A 25453-nucleotide genomic window follows, 5' to 3' on the forward strand; every position below is an offset into this window, starting at 1 on the left:
TGTATATGTAACAGTTTTGGAGAGAAAATGAGTCTATAAAAATACTGAATAATATATAAATCAGTGTAGGATGCAAAGCTGGAAGCTTAAAAATACTGTCAAAACTGTATCTAAAATAGTCTTTTCACATCTTTATGAAATCTATTGAGCAAGGCAATTAAATACCTGATATTACTAAGAGAAGAGGTTCAGAGCCACTGCTTAAAATCAGTGGAATCAGAAAAATAATTAGGACTAGAAGAGGGGGGTCACACTATCCAACAGAAATCACATTTTAATCATGGAGTTTCACAAACTGAATAGAGAAAACTGAAGATTCAAATATTCAATGCTAAAGATAAGAAAGGAAAAACCCACAATACAAAGGAAAATGTTTAGCACAATACACGTATGAAATGTATCAAATACCTTTTTTGAAAGATTTATTTATGTATACAAGAACTGGGGTACAGGCCAGAGGTGTGGGGAGAGGATTCACCAGAGTCAGAGTGGGGAGAACAGGCGGATCTACTGAAACACACTGCTGAGGGGAGGAGTGTGTGAGATAAGAGAGGTCTGCTGTGCCATGTGGGAGGCTCACTGGCAGGCCAGGGAACGACCCATGCTATGGAGGCTGCAGATAGCTTCATATATACACATATATTCAGAGATTATAAGGCAAAAACACTCCATGCCTTGATTCTGAGATATTAGGTATTTTAAAAGCCTGGACTCTACCCAAAAGAGTCAGAAGAAAGATACCTTTTTATGTTATATTAGAAGTTAAATACCTTTAATGTTCTCCAATCAAAAGAATCTAATTCTAGTATTTATCCAATAAACTGGACTCCCAAGTATACTGGATTACACTACTGATTTCAAAGTATGTTATTTACTTCTCACAAGTGCATCAACAGCTAAGATCACAAAACAGATACTTGACATGGAAAGGCTCCTTTATCAAAAGCAAAGTAATCCAGATCAACACAGTTACACAGCACCTGCTAAGTTCAAAGCTCTATGTGGTGGATACAACACTCAATAAAACAATCTCCAGCTGCAAGGAATGTATAGTCAAGTAAGGGAGAGTAGAGTATCTCAGATAACTGCAAAACAGGGTATGGTACCTCAAAATAATTATAATGCATTGGAAATACAGTTCACCCTTGAACAAAATGGGTTTAAATTGTGTGGATCTATTTCGGTAAATATATTTTTTTAGTAAATAGATGATGTATGCTTATTGTATAGATACAGTACTGTTCTGTAAATACCTTCTCTTATTTTTTTATTATTTTTTTTTCTTTCTAGCTTACTTTTATTATAAGAATATAATGGACTGTGGTGGAGATTTATTGATACTTTTGGTGGTGGGCATTTGAAGAAGTGGCAACCTGTACTCCTAAAACATAATAGTAATGTTACCACAATAAAAAATATTAAAAGAATACAGTATATCATATGCAAAATATGTGTTAGTTAGCTATGTTTTCAGTAAGGCTTCTGGGCAACAGCAGGTTCTTAGCAGTTAAGTTTTTGCAGAGTCAAAAATTATACAGCCATTTTCAATGTGTGGGGGTTGGTGCCTGTAACCCTCTATCCCCATGGTTCAAGGGTCAACTATAAAGCTAAGTGCCATTAGGGGAAACCCAATAATATTGCTAAAAATTCATTCAGTACACATTGCTGAGTGCCTGCTATGTGTCAGGTGTTGTGCTTAGCTCTGAGAATTCAAAGATAAGTGAAAATAACCAACATTGATTGAGCAGTTATAATGGGTTAAGCACTATGTTAAGTGCTTTTATACTCAACACATTTACTATTCATAACACATCTATAAAGTAGGTAATACTGTGATCCTTGTTTTATAGAAGTTGAGGTTTAGGAGGTTAAGTAATTTATCCAAGATCTCAAAGTAAGAAATAAGGACAAATGAGAACTCAAGCTGCATAGCTTCAGAAGCTACCAGTTAACCACTATCTCCTGAAGTGCCACAAAAATCCCCTCCACACTCCAGGTAAGGACACAAAGAGTAATAGGGTTTTCTAAAAGGGGTTTGAAAATGTTCCAGAAGGACAAGGAGGCGCCAAATCACCTGAGAGCATCAAGAAGGCATCACAGTGGAGGTGCCATGAAATGGGTCCTTAAGGCTGAGAGAGGGAGAAAGAACTGCATGTGTGGACATGTGGGAGGGCAGTCTCTGCAGAGGGAACAGAACATACAAAGCTACAGGAGCACAGTTGTGTGTGGTAGGCAGGGTCTCCAGCAACTTGTTCTTTGTGACCAAAGACTGAGCAGGTAAGGGAGAGCAGAGGAGATAGACTAAGGTACAAGAGATAGATTAAGGTACAAGAGGCAGAAGATGGGTGGCCAGCCCCTAGGTCAAGCAAAGGAGGTCAAGGAGTCCAAATATGTTAGAAAGTTAACTCTGTATCAGAGTGGACAGTCAAGAAAGGGAATCAGATTGAAGGAGGGGTGTCACTGAAGAGGCTACTCTCTGGATAAAAGATAGGAGCTAGGATAGCTGCAGTAGCCTTGAAAAGGACTTATAAAGAGTAGAAAGGGGCCTCCCCGGTGGCGCAGCGGGTGAGCGCTGGGTTGCGGGGCTGCCCGCAGTCTCTGCAGTGCCGGTTCAATCCCCGGCTGCTCCACAGCCACCGGAGGAGGGTCCCACATGGCGCACAGACCTCTCCTGCCGCCCGCTGCTCCCCTCAGCAGTGTACTTCGGTCCTTCTGCCTGCTCTGCTCCCCGCTCTGGCTCTGGTGAATTCTCTCACCTTCCCCGCATTTCTGACTGTACCCAGTGCTTGTATAAATAAATAAATAAATCTTTAAAAAAATAGAAATTATTAAAAAAAAAAAGAGTAGAAAAATGAGGACTTGGGTTAACTGATCAGTGCCAGAGAGAGGGTAATGATGGCTCTCATATACTTAAACAAAATACATAGTTTAGTGAGTTAATACTTTAGATGTAACTCAAATAATAAGTTAAAATTGGCCCACTCAGCATGGCAGTATATTCAAAGAAATAGCACTGGAGAAGTCTGCCCCATCTTAGACCTTTGAAGAACCTCTGAAGGTGATCCAATTTATACTCTATATCTATACTTCCCCCAAAATGCCTTTCCTCGCTTTTCTGATTCACACATGTCTCACATATCCCCACTATTGACATAGCCTATGGGCTCCCCCTCCTTTTCTCTCTCTCCCTCTCTCCCTCCCTCCAAATCCCCTCTCTTTCTATCACCCCTCTCCCTTTCCCATATCCCTTAATGCCTGAGAATCTGACTGAAAAACTTAGACGGGAGGATGCGGGAAGGGGAGCAGGAAGCAGAATGAGTAAAGACAACTTTGTTCAGCAGGCAAGTTGGAGGAAGAGGAGAAAGCTGAGAACACACATTAATGTTACCCCTATTACAGAATTAAAGCCTTCATGAAGAAATTTGACTGTAAATGCCAGAACTGAAGATAGTTTTGATTTGTGTTTGATACTCAAACATAAATGAAAAAACAAATTGTTCTGAAATGCTAGATAAAAAGATGAACAAATAGAACCATAAAGAGAACAAAATGCAAACATTTTATATTTTAAGCTAAACAGGAGAACACAGGATGGATTCCAAAGAAATTAAAATTCTGATTAAACATAAACGAACCTAAATGAAATTTTCTAGAACCCAGATGATGATGTTATAAAAACTGGGTTGAGAATAACTGGAATGTAAACACAAGAGTAGTCTGTTACTGTGAGTAGTTCAGAAAAACAAAAAATAAGATACAACTAAAAACAGGCACTTACTTATCACCTTTCCCCCTAAAAGATAATTAAGTGAATTTGCTAAAATAGAAAGGCCATGATAAAATCTCTTATTTAAATAGAAAACATTTTTAAAGTACTCTGATACCCACATTATAAATGGTACAGTGGGGAAAAATAGGATGAACAAAGGCATCCATAGTTTAATGGCTACTTTTTAGAACTCACCAGTCTTAATGGCAGCATCTCCAAACTTACTCTTCTGGAATACACCAGAATTGATGCCAAATACAAATGCAAGAACCCTGCAAGTGATGGACTGTCCCAGCTTTTGCTTCCCTTCCCAAATAAACATGGCCCGCTCACCCCATGTAAGAAACTAAGCCAAGTCTTAGGCAAAGGAAGAAAGTTAGTTTTTCATGACTACCTACTATGCTAGGCACTTGACATACATTCTGCAGCTGATGCTCACAGCAGATGAGGGAATTGAGACCAAGAGAGGTTAAAAAAACAGCCAAGATGAAATAGGCAATGAATGAAATATAAATTCTGAACCAATCTTTCTGAATGAGAAGGCTTGCTCTCTACAACAAAGAGCCTCCCATTAGGGGGTTTTGTAGGAGGATCAGCTCCCAAAGGACACCCCATCTGCTATACAGGATTCATTTGAAACAACACTCCCCTTAGGAAGATGCGTGTACCCTCGGTCCAACCCTTGGGGTAAAGGGAAGGGAAAAGACCCTGGCAATAATATTATAATTGTTACTATTGTGTCTCCCCCTCTACATCCCCTCTTTTTCTTTTCTAAGAAGAAAAGTCACCAACTGCAATGCCTGAAACAGGAAGACAAAGGAGGGAAGGAACATAAAGTTACACAAGGCACTCAAATCTTAGAGCCCAAACAGTAAACCAGATTCCAGAGAAGACACACTTAACAATTGTTTATATGAAGTTCAATAATCCACAAAACTATGGTGAGAGAAATGTATAGCTTTCATAGTACTATAAACTAAGGGGAAAATGCAAAAAAACTAGTGAAAACAAACAAGCTCTGCAAGATTAGTATTACATCAATGTCCATTTCCTGGTTTTGATCATGTACTATGGTTATGTGAGATGTTATCATTGGGGAAAGCTGGGGCCAGAGTGCACAAGAAATATCTTGTGCCATTTTATGAGTTCTTATAACATCTAAATTATTTCAAAAGTATTTCCTTTAAAAAAGAACACAGATAGGGCCTCCTTGGTAGCATAAGGGGTTAAGCATAGCACTGTGAAGCTATCTGCAGCCTCTGCAGCATGAGTTCAATCCCCGGCCAGGGAACTACCCACATGGCGCAGCAGACCTCTCCTGTCTCGCCCGCTGCTCCCCTCAGCAGTGTATTTCAGTCAGTCTGCCTGTTCTGCTCCCTACTCTGTCTCAGTGAATCCTCACACCCTCCCACACCTCTGGCCTGTACCCCAGTTCTTGTATGCATAAATAAATAAATCTTTAAAAAAAGAACACAGATAATATAGTCAGTATTTGCACTATCACCAACTATCAGTGTTACAAAGGGGTGAGTTTATTATAGGACAGAGACCTGAAAACAATTGAGGAAGGTAAGCAATTTTTTTTTAATGTTTCCAGTAAACCTGCCACTGGTTTGAATTCAAAAAGGGAAAGTTCATAAAAGAAACATGACTCTATAGACTAAAATTTCAGAACAAAATATAAATCTCCTTAAAATATAAGTCAACAAATCAACTACTAATTATTAGTTCCTCATTTTGTGAACCTAAATGTTACATATAACAAAGATTCTCTGTTCCAAAGAAAAAACCTATGTTCACAGGTGACAACCTAAAGCGGCAGCAAGAAGGCAGCCACCTGCAAGCCAAGGAGAGATCTTGGGGGAAACCAACCCTACCAGCTCCTTGGTCTTAGACTTCCACCCTCCACAGCTGTGAGAAAATAAATTTCTGTGGTTTAAAGCACCGAGGCTGTGGTATTTTGTTACAGCAGTCCTAGCAAACATATATTAAACTATTATTTATATACCATAAAATACACCTCTTGTACAGATAGTTTAACAACCTTCTATATATTTATAGAATTGTGCAATCATGACCGAAATCCAGATGAGAATCTTTCCATCACCATCTCCCACCCCAAGTTCCCTCTCTCATCACCAGCCAACACACTGATCTGCTTTCTGATATTTGTCTTCGCTAGGATTTCATATAGGTGGAATCATACAATATGAAGTCCTCTGTGTCTGCTTTCTCTCACTTAATACGTTCTTGAGGTTCATCCATGTTTTAAAATATGTTGTTTTTATTGCTGCATAATTTCCATTGTATAGCTGTACCACATGTTTGTTTATTCATTCATCTGTTGATGGACAATTAGATTGTTCCTTGCTTTGGAGCTATTGTGAATAATGCTCTTCTAAATGTTTACATACAAGTTTTTGTGTGAACATCTTTTAATTTCTCTTAGAAAGACACATAGGAGTGGAATTACCGAGTTGTGCCATAAATATATGTTTAACTATTTAGGAAATTGCCACTGTCTTCTAAAACCAGGAATGCATGAAAGTTCCAGTTTTTCCACACGCTCCCCAAAATTTGCCATTTTTAAATTATAACCATTCTAATGGGTGTGTAGTGGTAGGTATCTACTCAAGTTTAAGTTCAAAGAGATAATTCTAACTTTGGACTAATGAGAATGAGCTACAGATTTAGTTACTAATTAAAAAGGTTAGGCATAAAGTGAGGGTCTTCAAATTTTGTCTAATAGCTAAAATTTTAGAAATTCAGGGAGGAAGAAGTCTCTCTTCTTTAGTAAGAGACTCATTTATCAATTTCACGCTTTTTATTCCAGAAACATTTATTCTAAATTAGTGGGCTGTTTTTTATTAAACGACTTTTGAATTTCAAAAGATTGAGAAAGTCATTCTGTATGATGAAACTAGAAACCTTATCAATTTAACATAAATTTAAAGGACGTAACTTTGGGTTTTGAGCTTAGTGATAAATTCAGAATGCATAGTTGGGAATTTGGGGCATAACATGTGTGATTTCTGGCAAGTCATTTGCTTTTCTCTCTAATGCTAAATAGCTGAAGATTTATGTAATTGTGATATAAAACATGGACCTTAAATGACAATGTATTGCCATTACATCATGGCATCATTATACCTCTTGGTATCTTTTATGAAATGATTCCAATAGTATTCAGATAATCTGAAAATTACATAAACCTATGGAAATTTTTTCATTTGAAATTTTGGGTATAGTTTAAATGTGTAATATCTGACACATTTCTCAGTTATCTTAAAAACTTTAATTGCATTTTACTTTTACCTTAAATTTTTTCATTGCATTTTACTTTTTCAAACACTGATTATATTTTATAACATTCCTAACTGGTGTTAGGCAAAACTTCAAGAACCTGTATTCATGTTGTGTTGTACTTTGCTAATCATGTGAAATGTACTTGATTGCTCCTTCTTCCCCTGCAGGAAAATTAAAATTTTTGATTGGTACTGGGTGAGAAAAAAGAAAAGCAGCTATCAGCTGGACTAGGCATTACTACAAGTTGGGCTGGCAGCCACAGCTAGGCCTTAGTGTTCTCCTTTCAGAGAATACCAACCTCAGACAAGGGCGCTCTGTGACCATGATAGAGTATAACATAAGCAAGACAACACCATAACCACATCTGAACAGACCATGAACACTGACCAAATCACAAAATGCCAGACATCGCCTTCTCAAAACCTCAGACCTCCCTGGCTCATAGCAGTAATCGCTGCTTCTTTTCAATTACAGCAGCAGCCTCTTTCTGCACTCACTGTAAATGAGATTTATTAAGATACCCCATCATAGGGCCTCCCCGGTGGCACAGCGGTTGAGCGCTGGGTTGCGAAGCTGCCCGCGGCCTCTGCAGCGCCAGTTCAAACCCCGGCTGCTCCTCGGCCACCGGAGGAGGGTCCCACATGGTGCGCAGACCTCTCCTGCCGCCCACTGCTCCCCTCAGCAGTGTACTTCGGTCCTTCTGCCTGCTCTGCTCCCCGCTCTGGCTCTGGTGAATTCTCTCACCCTCCCGCGCTTCTGACTGTACCCAGTGCTTGTATAAATAAATAAATAAATCTTTAAAAAAAAAAAAAGATACCCCATCATAGAAGTACCTCTGCTTCCTCACAGCATCTAATGCAGAGCAAGGCCCCACTTCCTTCAGCCTTCCCCAAAAGTACCTAGCACAAGTCGAAATCCTATAATTAGTCTTTTCTAACACCTGCTTAGTGAGAGATCCCACAGCGTCTCAGGGTGCATTTTCCCTCACTGCAGTGAGAAATAAACCAACTTGTTCAATTAAAAAAAAGTCAAGGTGACCCAAGAGATCAAATTATATTTTTAAAAATGTGTTTTTATATTGTTCAAAACATAGAGGTTCACATAAATAATCAGCTCACCACAAAACCAATGTCAATAAACATAGTTATTAAAATTCTAATTCTGTGGTCAGTAGTTTTGCTTACAATTATTGTTTATAATAGATGGAAAAAATAAATATTTTAAATGCATTCATACTCCGTAAGATAACTTTCACCCTGCCACTTGTAATAGAATCATTTGCAAAATAGCAAATAAATTAGCTACCTAGGAACCATTGACAAATGAAATGAAAGCATGATTGTAGTCTATGTAAATGGTGTTCAACATCCAGATAAAAGTCATATAAAAACATTCAGTCATCTGAGTATTTCTAACTATTCTGACTTTATAAAAGCAGCTATATAGTCACAGACTACGAAATCCCACATTTCAGTTAATAATGAAGCAGTAGCTACCTATGAAATTAAAAAAGCTGCAGGTCAGGAGATCCAGGGCCTGGGTTCAGTTCTAGAATGAACAAGTTGAATTTAACTGTAATCAAGTCTGGCATCTATTGCTATAGGCCAAAGGGCATTAGAGATCAGCTAGCCAAGGCCCACTTCACAGTCAAGGTGACTGAGGCTCACAGAGGCAAAGTGAAGGTGGTCACGACAAGGCCATCCTCCAACACTCAGCCTCAGAATCTGGCCCCCACCCCACCTCTTGAGAATGATTCCTCACTTATAGAGTGAGAATAATCATTCACATTTGCTTCATCCTCAAGGAGGTGCTGTGATGATGACTGATGACTGGAACTAATTGGTGTGAGTATGTACTTGTTTGTGTATAAATGAATTTAATGAAATGTCTTTGGGGCTTGGGTGACTTATCAGGCAAAATTATGTTTGGCTATTTGCATAAATTCCCTCAATACTGGAAGGATTTTAAGCAAGTAAGACTGTTACTCAATAGAAGCATTATTGGCATTTTAGGTAGAACATTCTCCCCAGTGTGGAACTGCCCTCCCCACATTGCAAGATGTAACATACAAGGTTGGCCCTCAGTTACTCAACAGCAGCAGCACCTCTTGGTCAGGGCTGGCCCTAGAGGTGATTTAAAATACCAAAATTGATGCAAAAAAAATCCATAATGAACAAAAATATCAAAATGTCAAAATGTTAAATAAAATGGGATCAGCAGTACTGATTTCTCCTTTTGCCTCAGGCTCCAATATAGGTTAGCATGGCAAAGTTACTGATTCGCTCTTCCATTAAAAGGTTGCTATGTTTTTTTGTACATCATGAATTTTTGACACTAATTTTTCTTTATTAAAGGTATTTCATTAAAAGATTATCTTGCTTATTATTGAATTTTGGAATGCCCCTTAAATTCTGCAGCCAAGGCAAGTGCCTTACTTCACCCCAGTCCAAGTCTGCTCCCAGTCATTGCAACAACCCCAAAACACCTCCACATATTTCCAAAGGCCTCTCTGGGTTAAAAAGCTCTGAAATAGCGGGGCTGACTTTTCTCATATAAGAAGAAGTCCAGAGAGAGGCAGCCGGGGCCTGAAACGGTGACTCATAATGCCAGTAGGACCATAGATTCCCTTATCTCTTCTGTGCTCACAAGATGGCTGCTGTATCCCAAGAGGTTAGGTCCTAATTTCAGGCAGGAAAAACAGACCAGCTTAGCCTGACTCTACTATAAAAATAACCTTTCTAGGAGCCCCACCTCAACAATCTCAGTCCGTATATAACATTGGCCAGAAGTGAGTCACATGGCTGGTCCAGCTGCAAGAAGACAGAGAGGTGAGCAATTTTAACTGAGTACACCTCCCACCTGGATAAAATTGGTGGTCTGCCCTTAAGAGTGAAGGGGAGAGTAAATAAAGGAAAAATGCTAGACATGTCTGCAATGGAGTCCATGCAGGATAACAAATGCTGGCTCTTTTCAGTGATTGTAAATAGCATCTTCTTTGCTTGCAATCTGATGGCCTGCCTGCACAGAACATTTTGATGGTCACTTTTAGAATTATGCATAAAAATTGGAATTCTGTCTTAAGTTCCATTTCGTAACAGCAGAGGCTGAAACAGGGATTTAGGTGCATGTGACTTATTAAGGGCGCAGTCTTGGGGAAAACCTTGTAAGCCAGTGAGGGGAACAGCAAAGGGAAAGGGATGAGCTGAGAAACACTGTGTTCTCACTGGGAGTTTTGCCTTGGGCTGACACACAAAGGGCTATGAACCCAAATCATAGCCCCTTAAGGAAGCTTGATAAATCAGTTGGCCATAGGCCACCCCCTCTTGGCAGAAAGGAGCCAGCGTAAGCATCCAGGCTTCTCTGGGTGACATAACTCCCATCAGTCAAGAGCAACGCTCGATAGAGGTTTACAGGGGTGAGCTGTATGCCAAAGCACTTGCCACAGCTGGGGGATAAGAGTGCCACCCTTAACATAGATCTGGGTGGGTATCAAGAACATCTACCTCAATTATTAATTCTGATACACTTTCCAAAGAATTGCTGTTACTTCTGCTTTTAATTGTTTGAAAGTGAAACCCTAGATATATTACTATGATTAAAAGCTATTGGAAAAGCCAGAATGAGTTGAAAATGTTTCATTTTAAAAAAAAATGATTAACAGGTGTTGACTTGTTTTGTTAAGCCACAAATGTAGAAAGTGTTTTATAATTTGCTTTGGGTATTACCCAGGATCCAGTCTGTAGTTCACAATCTCATCAGAGCACGTAAATATTTAATAGTCTTAGTGTCTCATTTAAAGCTCAATGAATATTTAATTGAAGTTGACCAACAAAATAACTAAAAGAATTATGTTGCATTTAGTTAGACCTAAAATGAGTAAGCTCTTCATTTTCTCAAGTAGTTTGAAGCTAAAATTATTCCAAGTTCATGAAATATTCTACATAATTTTATAAGTAATTAAAGGGCTGCAAATACAGGCTTGAAAGGCACATATTAAACATTGAGAAAAATGAAATAAAATGAATTTTCAACTTTAAATACAAGAGAATAAATATATTATGGCCTAGAACATTACTTAATCAGTAGTGGATCAGTTTAAAATATTGTCAATACACTCTTCTTGATACAAGAAGTAAAAATAGAATTTTTCCTTAGGCCCTTACAAGTTAAACATTTTAGAATGATGATGTACAAATACCTATAAGATTGATGTTAACAGGAAACCATGCATGATCCACCCAAGTAAGTCAACCCAGAAATTGTTTCTGAACTCTGGGTCCAGAACTCAGTCAGGTACTGAAAATAATCAAAAACAGAAAAAGATTGGCCCATGGTCAAAGTAGAGATGGTTTCCCAGGAAAGAAGCGTCCCTGCAGTCTGTTAGATCTTCATAAGTGTCAGAACTGGGTTTCAAAAAAAAAAAATGTGTACTCTATTTGATCGACCCTCACACAGATGGCATGGGATGTGTCACTTCTGTCAAATTTGAAAACATTTTAATTGGAATCAAAGTATTGCCAACCAATCTGTGTTAAGGTTCTTAAAAACCACCTGGTAAACTGAGCACACTAAAATTTGAATTCTTTATCTAGTCCAGAATTAATTTGTAAACCAGGTTCTAAATAATCTAATAACAAGTCCTGTTTGGAGAACGGAATATGAGGCCACGACACAGGGCTGTTGGCTAAACAGAGCATATATCCATATAGCTTCCAACTGAGAAATAACTGGTCACCTTAGGTATTTTTTGCTTTGACCTTAGACCCTTTTTAAAATATTCAAATGAATTACCTTCTTTAATCATTAATATGCCAGTACAGGTGTGAGTGTGCATGACATATACATTAAAAAGTTCAGACTCTTGTCTAATAATGGTACTTCTTTCCTTCATTCCTACAATTCCTGACATGTTACCCTTTGCTTCTCAGGGGGGGAATCACAATTAGTATGGAGAAGAGAAAAGACGAGAAAGCATCTCTCTGTTGCTATTTAATGCCCCATTCAGAATCAAACAAAATTATTTAGTAAATGGCAACTCATGAAGCAAAAGTGACAGTTTACCAAACGCTTAATGTCCATAGCAGGACAAATGATCCTGTCTAGGGGAGGAAGACGAGAAAAAGGTTGAAAGCATTAACCATGAGCAATCTGGCTTCTGCAACCAATGTGCCTGGTCAGAAACAGGAGCAGAAATAACTTTTCCTTGTTAAGAGTACTTTTGTTCTTGAATGTATCTTTTCAGTAGAACTAGCTTTAACATTGACATAGAGGACTCTTATTTTCTCAAATAGATTGACTATTGAGTACATGTAACATTTTATGACTGCATTTCTCCCAGTGTCATGTGATTTACCTGTTTATCAAAAGCTACCCAGGATGGTGCAGCACTTCCTTGTCCTTTAGGAAATGCACTATACTTCGATTTCATCTTTTGCCCCAAGAGCCGTTCTCCACCTATGCCAGGTTTGTCTTCATTCAACAGCATCCTGACATTATTGCAAAAGTCCCAATGGTGAGGTTTATGGAACTTCTCCCTTCCCATCTGTGAACACAGGAGACAAAATAAAATGGTCAAAGTTACTCTATGACTTTTAAATCTGTTTTCAAAGGTAAACACATTTCCCATTATTTATTTTTTTCCCATTACAAAACGCATGTTAGAGTGGCAAGTAATTATTATTTTTTTTAATTTAAATTTTATTTTTATATTCCCCTTACAATTACAACCCCCTTATTTTGGCCCAAATTCCTCCTTTCCCCCCCCCATCCCCCCCCATCGAGTGTCTGTGATTCATAGTTGTTTGTTGATTTTGATATTTTCTTTCTTATAGTTATTCTTTTTCCCGGTCCCTTATTTAAGTTTTCTAGATTCCTGCTATGAGTGAGACCATCCGGTATTTTTCTTTTTCTTTCTGGCTTATTTCGCTGAGCATGATCCCTTCCAGCGCCATCCATGTTGCTGCAAATAATTATAATGAATCTTTATCCACAAAGTTTGGTCACATGTTCAATGCAACTCCTTTTAACAAATTCAAAACTTTGAAAAGCAATAAAAATAACCCCACTGTGCCATGCTATTTAAAACATTTAAAAATAACTATTACTGCAAGTGAACATTTAGAACATTAGCTTGCTAATTCGTCTATTCTACTTATTTGCCAAAAAATTCAAATGGGGGGAGGAGCTCCTCTACTTCAGAGTAAAAATGTTAACAGTTTTCCCACAAAAGCCTAAACATTATTGTCACCAAAATAGTGAATAAAGTATTTTCCTCAATAAAATCAAAGTCATAGAAAGTTCCTCAGACTTGACATTCTCCTCCTTGTTGAGGAACTTTTGTCCTTCTCCTTCCTCACCCCCTCCCATCCTGAATGGGAATCTGGGCAGAGAGGGAAAAGCACAGATAATGTTTCCAAGGGTTGGTGAGGATATGGGTCAATATCGCCTTGCAAGCCCTGTTGGTATGAAAGTAAAGCAGAAAAATCCTTCTGAGGAGAGATATGGCAATACCTTGCAAAGTGGAAGGTTCCCATCATATATGCTGGATAACCCAGCAAGTTCACTCCTTTTTCTGACCCTGTGCACAGGAGCTATGTACCAAACTGTCACAGCAGAGTTTATGAGAGTAAAAAACAGAAAATATAAATGTCAATCAAGAGTGGCCAAGATACTTCAACAACTGGGTTATCTTTATAAAAGGTAATATTAATATACAGGTCTAAAATTACATCTACCCATATGGAAAAGTCTCAAAAAAATGTCAAGCAAAAGCAAATACATAGTAAGTAGAAAGCACACAACATCTGGTCACTCCACACATAGAAGGCTTGAAAATATTTTAAAATGTATTACTTATGGATAATACAGACAAGGAAATGATAAACAGCAAATTCAAGATAATTTAATGTCAGTGATGATATAATAAACATCACATCATATAACAAACACCAATGTACCCCTCTGCCCTGCATAAAAAATAAGATATTTGTTCTTCCCTCAAGCGACCTTAGGTGGTCTCCAAAAATGGTTTGCCACTTGTTTGACCCCAAAAGCCTACAAAGTCATGCAAATCAAGAGGTTCAAATCTTTGTGTTCAAAAATCTCCATGAAACTGCCCGGGCCATCAAGTGAGTGCATATCTCAAAAGCCACCCAGTATGTGAAGGCAAGCACTGTCCAGAAGCCGAGTCTGCCATTTGCCGGCACAGTGGTAGAGGCCGTGGGTGGGCCGTGGCCAAGCAGTGGGACTGGAACAGGTCAATGGCTCAATAAGAGAGCGGAATTTTTACTGCACATGCTTTACAATGCAGAGAGTAGTGCCCAACTTTGGGGTTTAGATGCAGATCCTCTGGTTGCCGAGCACATCCAGGTGAACAAAACCCCTCAAGTGCATCCCGGAACCTACAGAGCCAGTGGGCTCCCCCTGCCTTGCTGAGATGATCCTTACTGAAAAAGAGCAGATTGTTCCTACAACAGAATAGGAGGTTGTACAGAAAGAAAATATACCCAGGAGAAACTGAAGAAGCAAAAACGTATGGCCTGTCAGTGCAGCATAAAATAAACACAAATATAAATCAACTGATCGATCATTTTGGATACAGGTGAAGCCCTCTCTTGGCGTACATGCCACTGTCTCCTTTTCTAGAGGTAAACATTATCCTAAACTTGCTACCTGAACTTGGACACTTTGCCAGGGCACTATTAATTTTTTCTAAAGATTTATTTATTTTTGCATACAAGATCTGGGGTGCAGGCCAGAGATTCAGGGGGTGAGAGGATTCACCAGAGACAGTGGGGAGCAGAACAGGCAGATCTACTGAAATACACTGCTGAGGGGAGCAGTGGGCCAGACAGGAGAGGTCTGCAAGCGGGCTAGCTCCCTGGCCTGTGATCGAACTCATGCTGCAGTGGCTGTCGATAGCTTCATAGTGCTGAGACTTAACCCCTTGCACCACCAGGGAGGCAGTGGCAATAGTCTTTTGCAAAGCATGTTATCCAGGCAGGGAAGTCTGAAAGGGGGGTCAAAAAGACTGTTTCCTCTTACAGTGAGGGCATAGGGCAGAGCAGGGAAGAATGTAAGCAGCCTCACACAGCAGGGGCAAGGGTCGGGGCAGGGCAGCAACACTAGTTGCCCTAGAGTAGACAAGTTAGCCCAGCTGACAAGCCAAGGAAGGGAAGCTAGAGGCAGTGGTAAGGACGGTGAGCTGTGTAGCCTGGCTCTGTCCCTAAAAGCACCCATCGACAGCACCTCCACCAAATCCACCCACTCACCACCCCCCCCCAGACACACACATACACTTGTGTTACCACCACTCAGTCAGTCCCATATCACAAGATAGCAAAGCAAAAGTTAAAAATGAATGATTGAAAAATACTGAATTCTGTAACAACGTCCCATTTGGCATAGGGTGTTGAGGTCCTGTGAGGAACTGGACACTGTCTTGGGTAGGGAGAAACAGGCTGAAAAAGAGAAGAGAGGAAAGGCTAGTGTGCTCTGGGCAGGTTACAAGTGATACACTGCAGCTCAGTTAACAGGAGCAAGGGAGGGGCGAGTCTAATAAACAGAGCAAGTTCAAGTTTGGAAGGAGAGTGAGATAGACTAGAATAGGTAAGGAGATTTATGTTTTGCAAAGTCACAAATTTAAATACTATATTCATCTGAAACTCCTCGAGCAAGGATAAAATATAATGAAATAGCATCTTGGGGGGGGGAATGTTCTGGCAGGACTGAGAACCATTTTGTAGCCATCAGAATGGCAAGAATTAGAAAGCTGGATAATATCAAAGGTTGGAGAGGATGTGAGGAAACAGAAATGTTTTGCTGGTGGGAGAGTTAACTGTCAGTCTGGGAAGCAATGTGGTACTACCTGACAAAATTAGGGATGCGTATTCCCCTTGATTCAAGAATCTAACTCCTGGATACACAGGTCAGAAAATCTCCCATGTAGCCAATAAATGGATATGTATGAGAAAGTGGCATGGTATTTGAAGAAGCTGGAGGCAACCTACATATCTTAACCATTGATGGAATGGTTAAGAAATATGATTTAATGGATAAATACATTATGGTAGATATTCATTTCACTGCTTAGAAGCAATATACCAGATGTTAGCTCAAGCTGCCCTAACAAAGTCCCACACACTGGGTGGCTGAAACAACAGTTTATTTCTCACAGTTCTAGATATTAGGAAGTCCAAGAATAAAAGTGCTGACCAATTCAGCTGTCCAGTAAAAAAAGGTTCTCTTCTTGGCTTTCAGACTGTCACTTCTCACTGTGTCTTCAACGCGGTGTATGTGGGGGAGGGAGAGAGGGAGGGAGGGAGGGAGGGAGGGAGGGAGGGAGGGAGGGAGGGAGAGAGGGAGAGAGAGAGAGAGAGAGAGAGAATGAGAATACAGGCTCTCTGGCAATAATACTAATCTCATCAGGGGGTTTCCCCTCTCATGACCTCATCTAAAACCTAATTGCATTCCAAGGTCTCAAGCCCAAATACCATCATATCAGGGGTTAGGGCTTCAACATGAATTTGAGGAAATACAATTCAATACATAGCATCAGAGATACATAAAGCAACCCAGGCAGATCCTTAAAAATACTGTTGAGTGAAAAATGATATCTATAGCACACAACATCATTTACATATTTAAAAAAAACACCAAAGACAGTGCTTCATATTTGACAAGGACACAGACATTTGAGAATATTCATCAAAAATATTGGCACGAAAGCCTATTTAAGTGGAGAGGGAATTATTAGAGATCAGGAATGAAGAGAAATAAACATACATAAAACAAGAGAGAGAACTGGCCCAGATCAATGCTGATACTATGCCAGAAATGGAGGAATATAATTAATTTACCTCTCTGCCTCTCTGCACCTGAAATTTTTTAAATGATGGATTGGAATAAGAAGAGGCAGGCAGACTAGGCAAGCTGCTAATACATCTGAGCAGGCACAAGATCAGAAAGGTCTACATAAGAGATAATGGGGATGGGAAGGAAGGAACATTCTAGAGGACAGAGATCCTCAAACTATATGAAGGGCAAATTTGTCTACCCAAATTATATCAGACTGAAACTTTTATAACATACAATAAAAATTATAAGAAATTAAAATATACAAAAAAGAACTTTAAAGCCCACTGATCACACCCTTCGATGTGATGTGATGGCAAAGTCAAATTGCTATTTAAGTTTCTAAATTCTCCCGATGTCACAGACACACACACACACACACACACACACACACACACACACACACACACGATACCTTGAGCAGCACTACTTGGTGTCCAGTGGACACCAAGAAACCAATGGCCATGTTTGCATGTGTTAAGAAAGAAAGAACAATAGAAGGAGAATCGAAAGTTCCATGTTGACTTTACTTCCACTTTGGAAGGATGGAGGTTTGGGGAAGAGGAGGAAAGGTAGTAGGGGGGTGAAGTACTTCCATCACCTGACTCCTTAGCCCACATATCGTTACAGCACAATGCTGGTGTTGTCATTTCTGAAATTTCTAAGGGAGACTGAAGCAATGGATTGAACCTGAAGAGCCCTCAAAAAGGCTAGCCCTTTCTTTCTTGGTCACCATCACAACAGCAAGGAGAAGAAAATGCTCTGGAAGAAATAAGGAGCAGATAAGTGTATCTGCTGCTTCCCCCTACACCCACACCCACACACACTCCTATGAACTTTTGTCAGCACATTTTTGTCTAGCTAGTGACAATGACTAAGAATATGACAAAGCCTTTTTATTTTAAAAATAAAATCCACCAATGCTTTGAAAGTTGATGATAAACCACAAAATACAAAATTCACAAGGCAGTTCTATCAAGTTCCTGCTACATTGAGGAGAAATTTCTCTACCTAAAGAATATTAGCTAGTACGTGTTCTATATTTCTAACTCTTTTGTTAAAGAAAATAAAATCAGCTAGACCTAATCCTTAAAAAGAATGCTTCCAGCATAAAAGTAACTATTATTAAAACCTTTCCAAAACATTTAGATTGAGAGTTGTTAACATAGATTCAAACAGAAAACACACACTTTTTTTAAAGTTCAGTAATATAAATTTTACTGTTATTTTTATAAGCACAAATACAAAACCATTTCTGCAATATCAGCATATTAGCTTGAAATTTCAATTCAAACTTCTATTCCTTAGAAACTAATTAGTTTGGATTGAGAGTTTCTTTGGCATGATGTAAAAGTCCATACGGCACCTATTTCAAATGTTCCCCCAACATTCTCATTCTCTATTTCTCTCTCTCTCTCTCTCTCTCTCTCTCTCTCTCTCACACACACACACACACACACACACACACACACACACACACACACACTTGAAATTTGCCATTATGATCTCTTAGGTTGTGTGTCAACACACCCTCTGCCTTAGTGACAGTGAAATAGTACTCAGTCTCAGTCCAAAGAAATTAGGCAAATGTCTCAGCAAGTGAGAATGTCAGAAACATACTATCTCCAGATCCAATGTTCCTTGGCAGCTCATCCCCGGTTCCCAGACCACTTATGACACCACTGTCGGAAAAGCAGCATCCAAATCCAGACTCTTCTTGCTGTTTCACATCAAATTTGTAGCTGATACTACTACCCTTCCCTTATTGTTAGAAATTGGAAAAGCAATTTTATCACATGCTTATATTGATTAATGAATAATCAATCAGTTGTCAGGGTTACTACAGAAACCATAAAGCTAACACAAACTGACAAGCAGACTACAGTCATCAGCATCAGAAATTTTTGATCCATTTATAATCTCTCTTTCTGAGCTCCAGCACTTCAGTCCCTTTGTTTTTTCTAAGCTGCACTCCAAAGCCTAGATGCTTGACAACCAATTGACAAAGGGAAGAAGTGTGAGAGGTTTGCTAAGAATCTGACAGCTCACTAAGGCCACTGAGAGGCAGACACCTCTCTTTACAGATGTGAATATCACTCCTGTAGACATAATAGCTAATATATGTTGTACTGTTCTAAGTACTTTAGAAACATAAAATTGTTTTAATTCTCAGAGCAAATCTCTCAGTGCACCTTATCATTATCCCCATTTTATAAATGGTGATACTGAGACACAAGGAATTTAAGTCATTTGTCCAAGGTTATTCAATTAGTATAAGTGGTGAATCCAAAATGCAAATCCAAATAAGGGGGAGGTGCAATTGTATGGGGAATATAACCATAATGAAAATGCATACATTGTGCAAAGATGAAAAATGATGTAAGAATTATATAAAATAAAATATTAAAAAACAAAAAACAAAATGCAAATCCAATGCCTGACCTCTTAGGTTAAGAGTAACAGACTTCACATTAAGCCAACAGTGTTGAATTAGTACATTTTCTTTTGACAAAAATAACAATGAAAATGACCACCAGACCTGGAGGGAGGAAACAGGTGAGATAATTAGACCTAAACTAAATTCCTTAGAAGCAGAGCAGGTATTAGAAGACAGTGCTATAGAAACACTTTACAGTCATCAGCAGTTACTGGAAATTTGGGGATTGGAGTCAGTCAATATTTAATATTTCAATATTTATTAATAACAATTGCTTTCCTAACTACTTTTTGAGATTAATGGCAAATAAGACATAGAATTTCTTAAAACCATGCCTGTCTGATCACGTTTGGAACTAGTTTACTTCAATTACATGAATAGTTTTTTTTTTCTCCTTGCATCTCATATGTATTTTTTAAAAATTCATATTCTCTTTTCTTATTTTCTGTACTTTTATAGAGAAAAAGAAGTCATTCAGCAGATACTATGAACATCCCAGAGAAAATAACAACAAAATTGCCTCGGGTATCGTGGGAGCTTAGAGCTCAGGGCCATAAGAGCATGAAAGATATCATTACTTATTAATAAAGCTAAATCACTCAAAAAGAAATCCCAGATGTGAAAATAAAAGTCATGCCAAAGAAAACTTCAAACATTTTAAAGATAATTTTCCTCCTTCCAAATCTAACCCAGGAAAGTGTTCTCATGATTCTTAGCCATCACCTCAACACAACAATATGATACATTATATATATTTAATAATGTATTTAAATCAGTAGAGTGGAAAAATTTAAATCAATAAGATCTAAAGAGATGTGCAATCCTTCCTCAGAAGACTGATTTTTTTTCCTCTAAATAATTCAACTCAAAGTACCAATCAATAAAAAGAATTCTAAAAACTCCCTCCAAAGTCAGCTAAAACCACTGACTCATTGCAACTGATTAGGACATCCATTCCCAAATTCTTTCTCTCTTGCCAGTCTCCATTTAAAAATGAGAAAAGTCTAAACACTCCACTTGTTTCCTTGGCCTCCTTTTCAGAAATCTGTTCTAGGATTCTGGGAAAGGTTTTTGTCCTCTTAAGCCAAGGAACAAATGCAAGTGATGCTACCCCTAGTTCAACTCTTCTTGCCCTGAAATGTACACATGACGCCTGGAGCTGTAGCAGCCAGGACAGGATCATGGGAAGGAAGGAGGGGAACTCTGTAGAGATGCTAGCTCAAAGTTGCGCCTTTAAATGTATGCCAGCAGCCACATACCTCCAGACTTCCTGCTTAGTGGGAAAAAAAAAAGTCCCTTCTTGTTTAAACCTCTATTGGTCAGGTATTCCATTCCTCACAATAGGAAACATCATAAACTAATACATTTAAGTCTCTAACAGCTGTACTTTACTGCTATTTTTTTTACGGAATAAGATTACTAAGTGATCCAAAGGCCAATTTTCTCCTTTCATTGAGAAAAAGAAGTATCTTCTCAAACTTTCAGCACAACAAATATTAGTAAAATTTATCACCTTCACTGACATAAGGGATATATTTGAGATTCATTTTAGAATTTATAGAGAAAGACAATTGGTTCTACTAATAAGACTAGAAGAATAGAAAAACTAAAGGCAGCTGTGAGTTGTATCACATGGACAATGTATCTGGAGATAGAAACCAGGAGTTTCTGATCTGTACCAGTACTTTCCTTATGGATATCTATGGCTATCATGGAAGAAAGTCTACTTTGAGGTAAACCCAGGGAGCTATTCCTGGAATGGAGGTTCATAAATGTGCGCGTGAAGGGGAAGTAGGCTGAAGTGAGTTCCTAGTGACACCCAAGTTTAGCACTCCTGTGATAACACACTGGCTTTAGCATAATCTGATGCAAGCTGACAATCAAAGAAGATGGCACCAGAAAATAATGCATGCAAGAGAGTAAGCACTCTCCTACTTATGATCGGTCATACCATCAGATCACTTCATGATGAGTCCTTTCTATTAAAATATAAACCCACTTTACACTTTAATATTCATATTACAATAGCCACCAACAAAGTTATATGGATAGGGCACTTGAATAACTGTTAGTGTATGAGCCAATCATAGCATATTTATCAACTTGACCATTTTCTGTCATATAGGTCCCTGTTTTTTTCCAATGTAGAAATGCTTTGTTTTTTAGTCTTTATGGATCCTTTCATACAAGTGGTTATTGTAAATTGAATAAAAATATTGTGCTAAAATGTGCCCATGGGTCCTAAAAAGCATATTAAAAGGAAAATTTCCATTAAATTGAATCAAGAAATTATAAAAAAGCACAGAGATGGTATAAAAGTTAGTGAATTGGTATGAGAATTTGATTTTGTCTACCTACTGCATTAGCAAACTCTAAGTGATCTTAAAAGAACCTTTTCCTATTTAAGTTACTTTGTAATTTCATCCTTTTAATGTCAATAAAAATTAAATTCTCAATATTTTTGTCTAACAATATAAATCACAGTTTTATATAAGCTTAGTTTGGTGCTGAAAATTCAAAATTATGCCGTCTTAGAACAAATTACATAATAGGGTAGTATTAGTTCACATTAGAATGTTTTTACTATTTGATTGTATGTGTACGGGGGTTTATTATACAACAGTCCTATCATCTATCTGATTTGCCCCTCCAGCAAAGAGCCTATAGGTTTTAGGAACCACGACCCACTCATGGTAACAACTATGGATTCAAAACTCCCAGGTCAGAACACAGGGGTAAGATACAAGAGCAGTATAGCTTTTAACTATACTTGGTGAACTGCTAGAGACTGTTAGGGACAGAGGCAGCTTTGTCACATAGCTGAGGGTGACAATGGATGATAGAAGCTCAGAGGTGGGAAGAAGTGATGAGTGTGCAGTTGTGCTATGTGTTTTAGGAATAGAATCTAAACATCTACATCAACAGTTCCTGCTCCCAGAGGGGCAAGGATTGAAACAAAAATTATAACATAATCTGATACTCATGACAATATTTAAAAGTGGGAAAGTTATAGGGAGCTAAATGGGAGTGAAGTTCCCACACTTCACTGGAAGTAGTAAAACACTGATAGCAATAGACCATGGTCTACAAAAGTCATATACATTATGACACAGACATTGCAATATCCACAACAACCACTATGAAAACTATACAAAGAGATAATGATAAAACAATAAATCCATCAGAAAATGAAATAAACTTAAATGTATATGCACCAAAAAACAGACCCTCAGAATATGTGAAACAAAATGGATAGAACTGAAAGGAGAAATAGACAAATCCACCAATTATAGTTGGACTAGCCTCAACAACCAACACAGGCAATCAACAGAACCTACTTAACAGATACACAACACTCTACCCAACAGTGGCAGAACACATACTTTTTAAGTGTGCATGGAACATTCACCAAGACAGATTATACTCTGCACCATAAAAGAAATAACAGATGTGAAAGAACTGAAATCATACAGAGTATATTCTCTGATGACAATGGAATCAAACTGAAAATCAAAAACAGAAAGATAACAGGAAAAATCTCCGAATACTTAGAATTAAACATGCTTCTATATAGTCTATGAGTTAAAGAGAAAATCTCAAAATAAATAAAAGGAATGAAAATAGAAATATAACAGTTGTAAATATATATATATATATATATCTCCACAGCCATTTAAAAAATGATGAGGGACACTTTGACCAATTTTATACACATAAATTTGCAATATAGAAAAAAATGGAGAAAAGTCTCCAACCCACAAATTTCCAAAACTCAATGAAGAAAAAACTAATGTGAATAGTCCTATAACGTTTAAAGAACCTAAATCTTTAATAAAAAGCCAAAATCAAATCCCCATGCCCACCTGGCTTTACTGGTGAATTTTATCAAATATTTAAACAGGAATTAACACTAATTTTATGCAATCTCTTCCAGAAAATTTGAAAAGTAGGAAATTCTTCCCAATTCATTTTATTCATATCAAAATCAGATAAAACAGTTCAAAAAGGAAAACTACAGACAACTATCTCACATGATCATAGATGTAAAAATCCTCTTCTCATTATCAGCAAATTGATTCCAGCAACATATAAAGAGAATTTTATATATTACCAAATACAATTTACTTAACATTCAAAAAAAAAAATCAATGTAATCTACTCCATATCATCACGTAGAGAAGAAAACTCAAATAAACATATTACTTGATATAGGAAAAAGCATTTGACAAAATGAATTGACAACACCTATTCTCAACAATTTGGAAACAGAGAGGAACACACGATAAAGAGCGTTTACCTACAGTAAACATTATACTTATTAAACTAAATGTTCTTCTCCTAAGATCAGGAACAAGGCAAGAATGTCTGTTTTCATCACTCAGCATATTATTAGAAGTTCTACTTGATGCAATAAGGCAAGAAAAATTAATTAAGAGGCACACAGATTAGAAAGGAATAGAACAATCTCTATTTGTAAGTGTCTGTAGAAAAAAATAATCCCATAGAATATAGCCAAAAAAAATCCTAAAACTAGTAATTGCGTTCAGCAGGGTCACAGTATATAAGAGCAAAACACAAAAGTCAACCACACTTCTCTATACTAACAATGAACATGCAAAAATGAAATGTAAAACTAGTGTAAACACTGACAGCTTTTCTTTTTGTAATGCAAGTGACTGACAAATTATGATGCCTGAGGCATCTACTTCAAAGAGGGCTAATACTGCCAGCCACATGACTAGATTAAGAACCTGGCTGCCCCCTGCACTGAGGCGCCTTTTAAAAATAGATCCTGTTAGACTTAACTGACCAATTGGGCTACTTACAATTGTTCAATGTTCTTTTTCTTAATTTCTCTTCCTGCTTTAAACTCCTGCTTTTAAGTTTTAAATTCAACAATAAAGAGTGAGCTAGTGAAACCCTAAATACCGCCTCCCACCTTTGACCCCAATAAAAGCAGGACAGACAACAGGCCTGTGTGCAAGAGTTCCACTTTTCTCTCTCCCTCTCTCCCCTGCTCCTCTACCCCCACACTTGTAACCTCAATGTGTGGCCCAGGTGTGCTGTGTAACTTGCAGGTGTTATAAGTGATAAACCTCTATGTTTTTCAAAGTTTCATTATGGTTATTGCTGAAGGGCCTCTTGTAATCATAATATAAATCGTAAGGACCTGTCCAGCCACAATCTTGGTTATTGACAGGCTTAAACAGGTACAAAGCAAAAACACAATGTTACTCACAATCACTACAAAGAAAATGAAATAAAATTAAAAAAAAAATGTACAAGATTGGTAAGCTGAAAATTACAAAATATTGATAAAAAATAAAAGATGACCCAAAGAAATGGAGAGACATAGCTTGTTCATGGAATGTAAGACATGACATAGTAAAGATGTCAATTCTCTCTGTTTTCATCTAGAGGTTCAGTGCAATTTCTAGCAAAATCCTACAAAAGTTATTTGTACACATAGATCAGTTTATTCTAAAATTCTAAAGCCCTAGACAAAGAAGACTCTTGACAAAGAAGTGGGAGGAAGCATTATATCTGATAAGGTTTACTATATTAAAAAAAATAAAAACTGTGGCAGTGGCAGAGGGTTAGACACATAGATCAATGGAAGAAAATAGAGAACACAGGGAAGAAACCCACACAAAGATGTTCAAATGATTTTTTACAAAGGTGCAAAAGCAATTCAATGGTGGAAGAATAGCTGTTTTAACAAATGGTGCTGGAATAATTGGCCATACATCTATTCAAAATAAAATGATTCATGACCTGAATTTCACATTTATTCAAAAATTAAACTCAAAATGATTCACAGACTTAAATATAAAATGTAAAACTATAAAAATTTCAGGTAAATACATAGTAGAAAATCTTTAGGATTTAAGACTGGATAGACTGTCTTAGACTTGACACCAAAAGCCCAGTCCATAAAAGGAAAATTTGATAAATTGGACCTCATCAAAATTATAATTTTTTTTGCTCTGCAAAAGATAGTTAATAGAATGAAAAGACAAATTACAGACTGGTGAAAAATATGTGCAAATTACATTTTAGGCAAAGGGCTAGTAACTAGAACACATAAA

General features: G+C 37.8%; 1 protein-coding gene across 1 annotated transcript in view; it reads right to left on the bottom strand.

Annotated features, from left to right (window-relative positions):
- EFHC2 (EF-hand domain containing 2) overlaps positions 1 to 25453 on the bottom strand; it is a gene marked incomplete at both ends in the record, with an annotated part of 199012 nt that overhangs the window by 154024 nt on the left and 19535 nt on the right. Inside the window, 1 exon segment of the mRNA XM_084259237.1 lies at positions 12429 to 12617. Coding sequence (XP_084115363.1) covers positions 12429 to 12617 — 189 coding nt within the window.

Source organism: Talpa europaea, assembly GCF_964194135.1.
Source record: "Talpa europaea genome assembly, chromosome: X".
Classification (NCBI taxonomy): domain Eukaryota; kingdom Metazoa; phylum Chordata; class Mammalia; order Eulipotyphla; family Talpidae; genus Talpa; species Talpa europaea.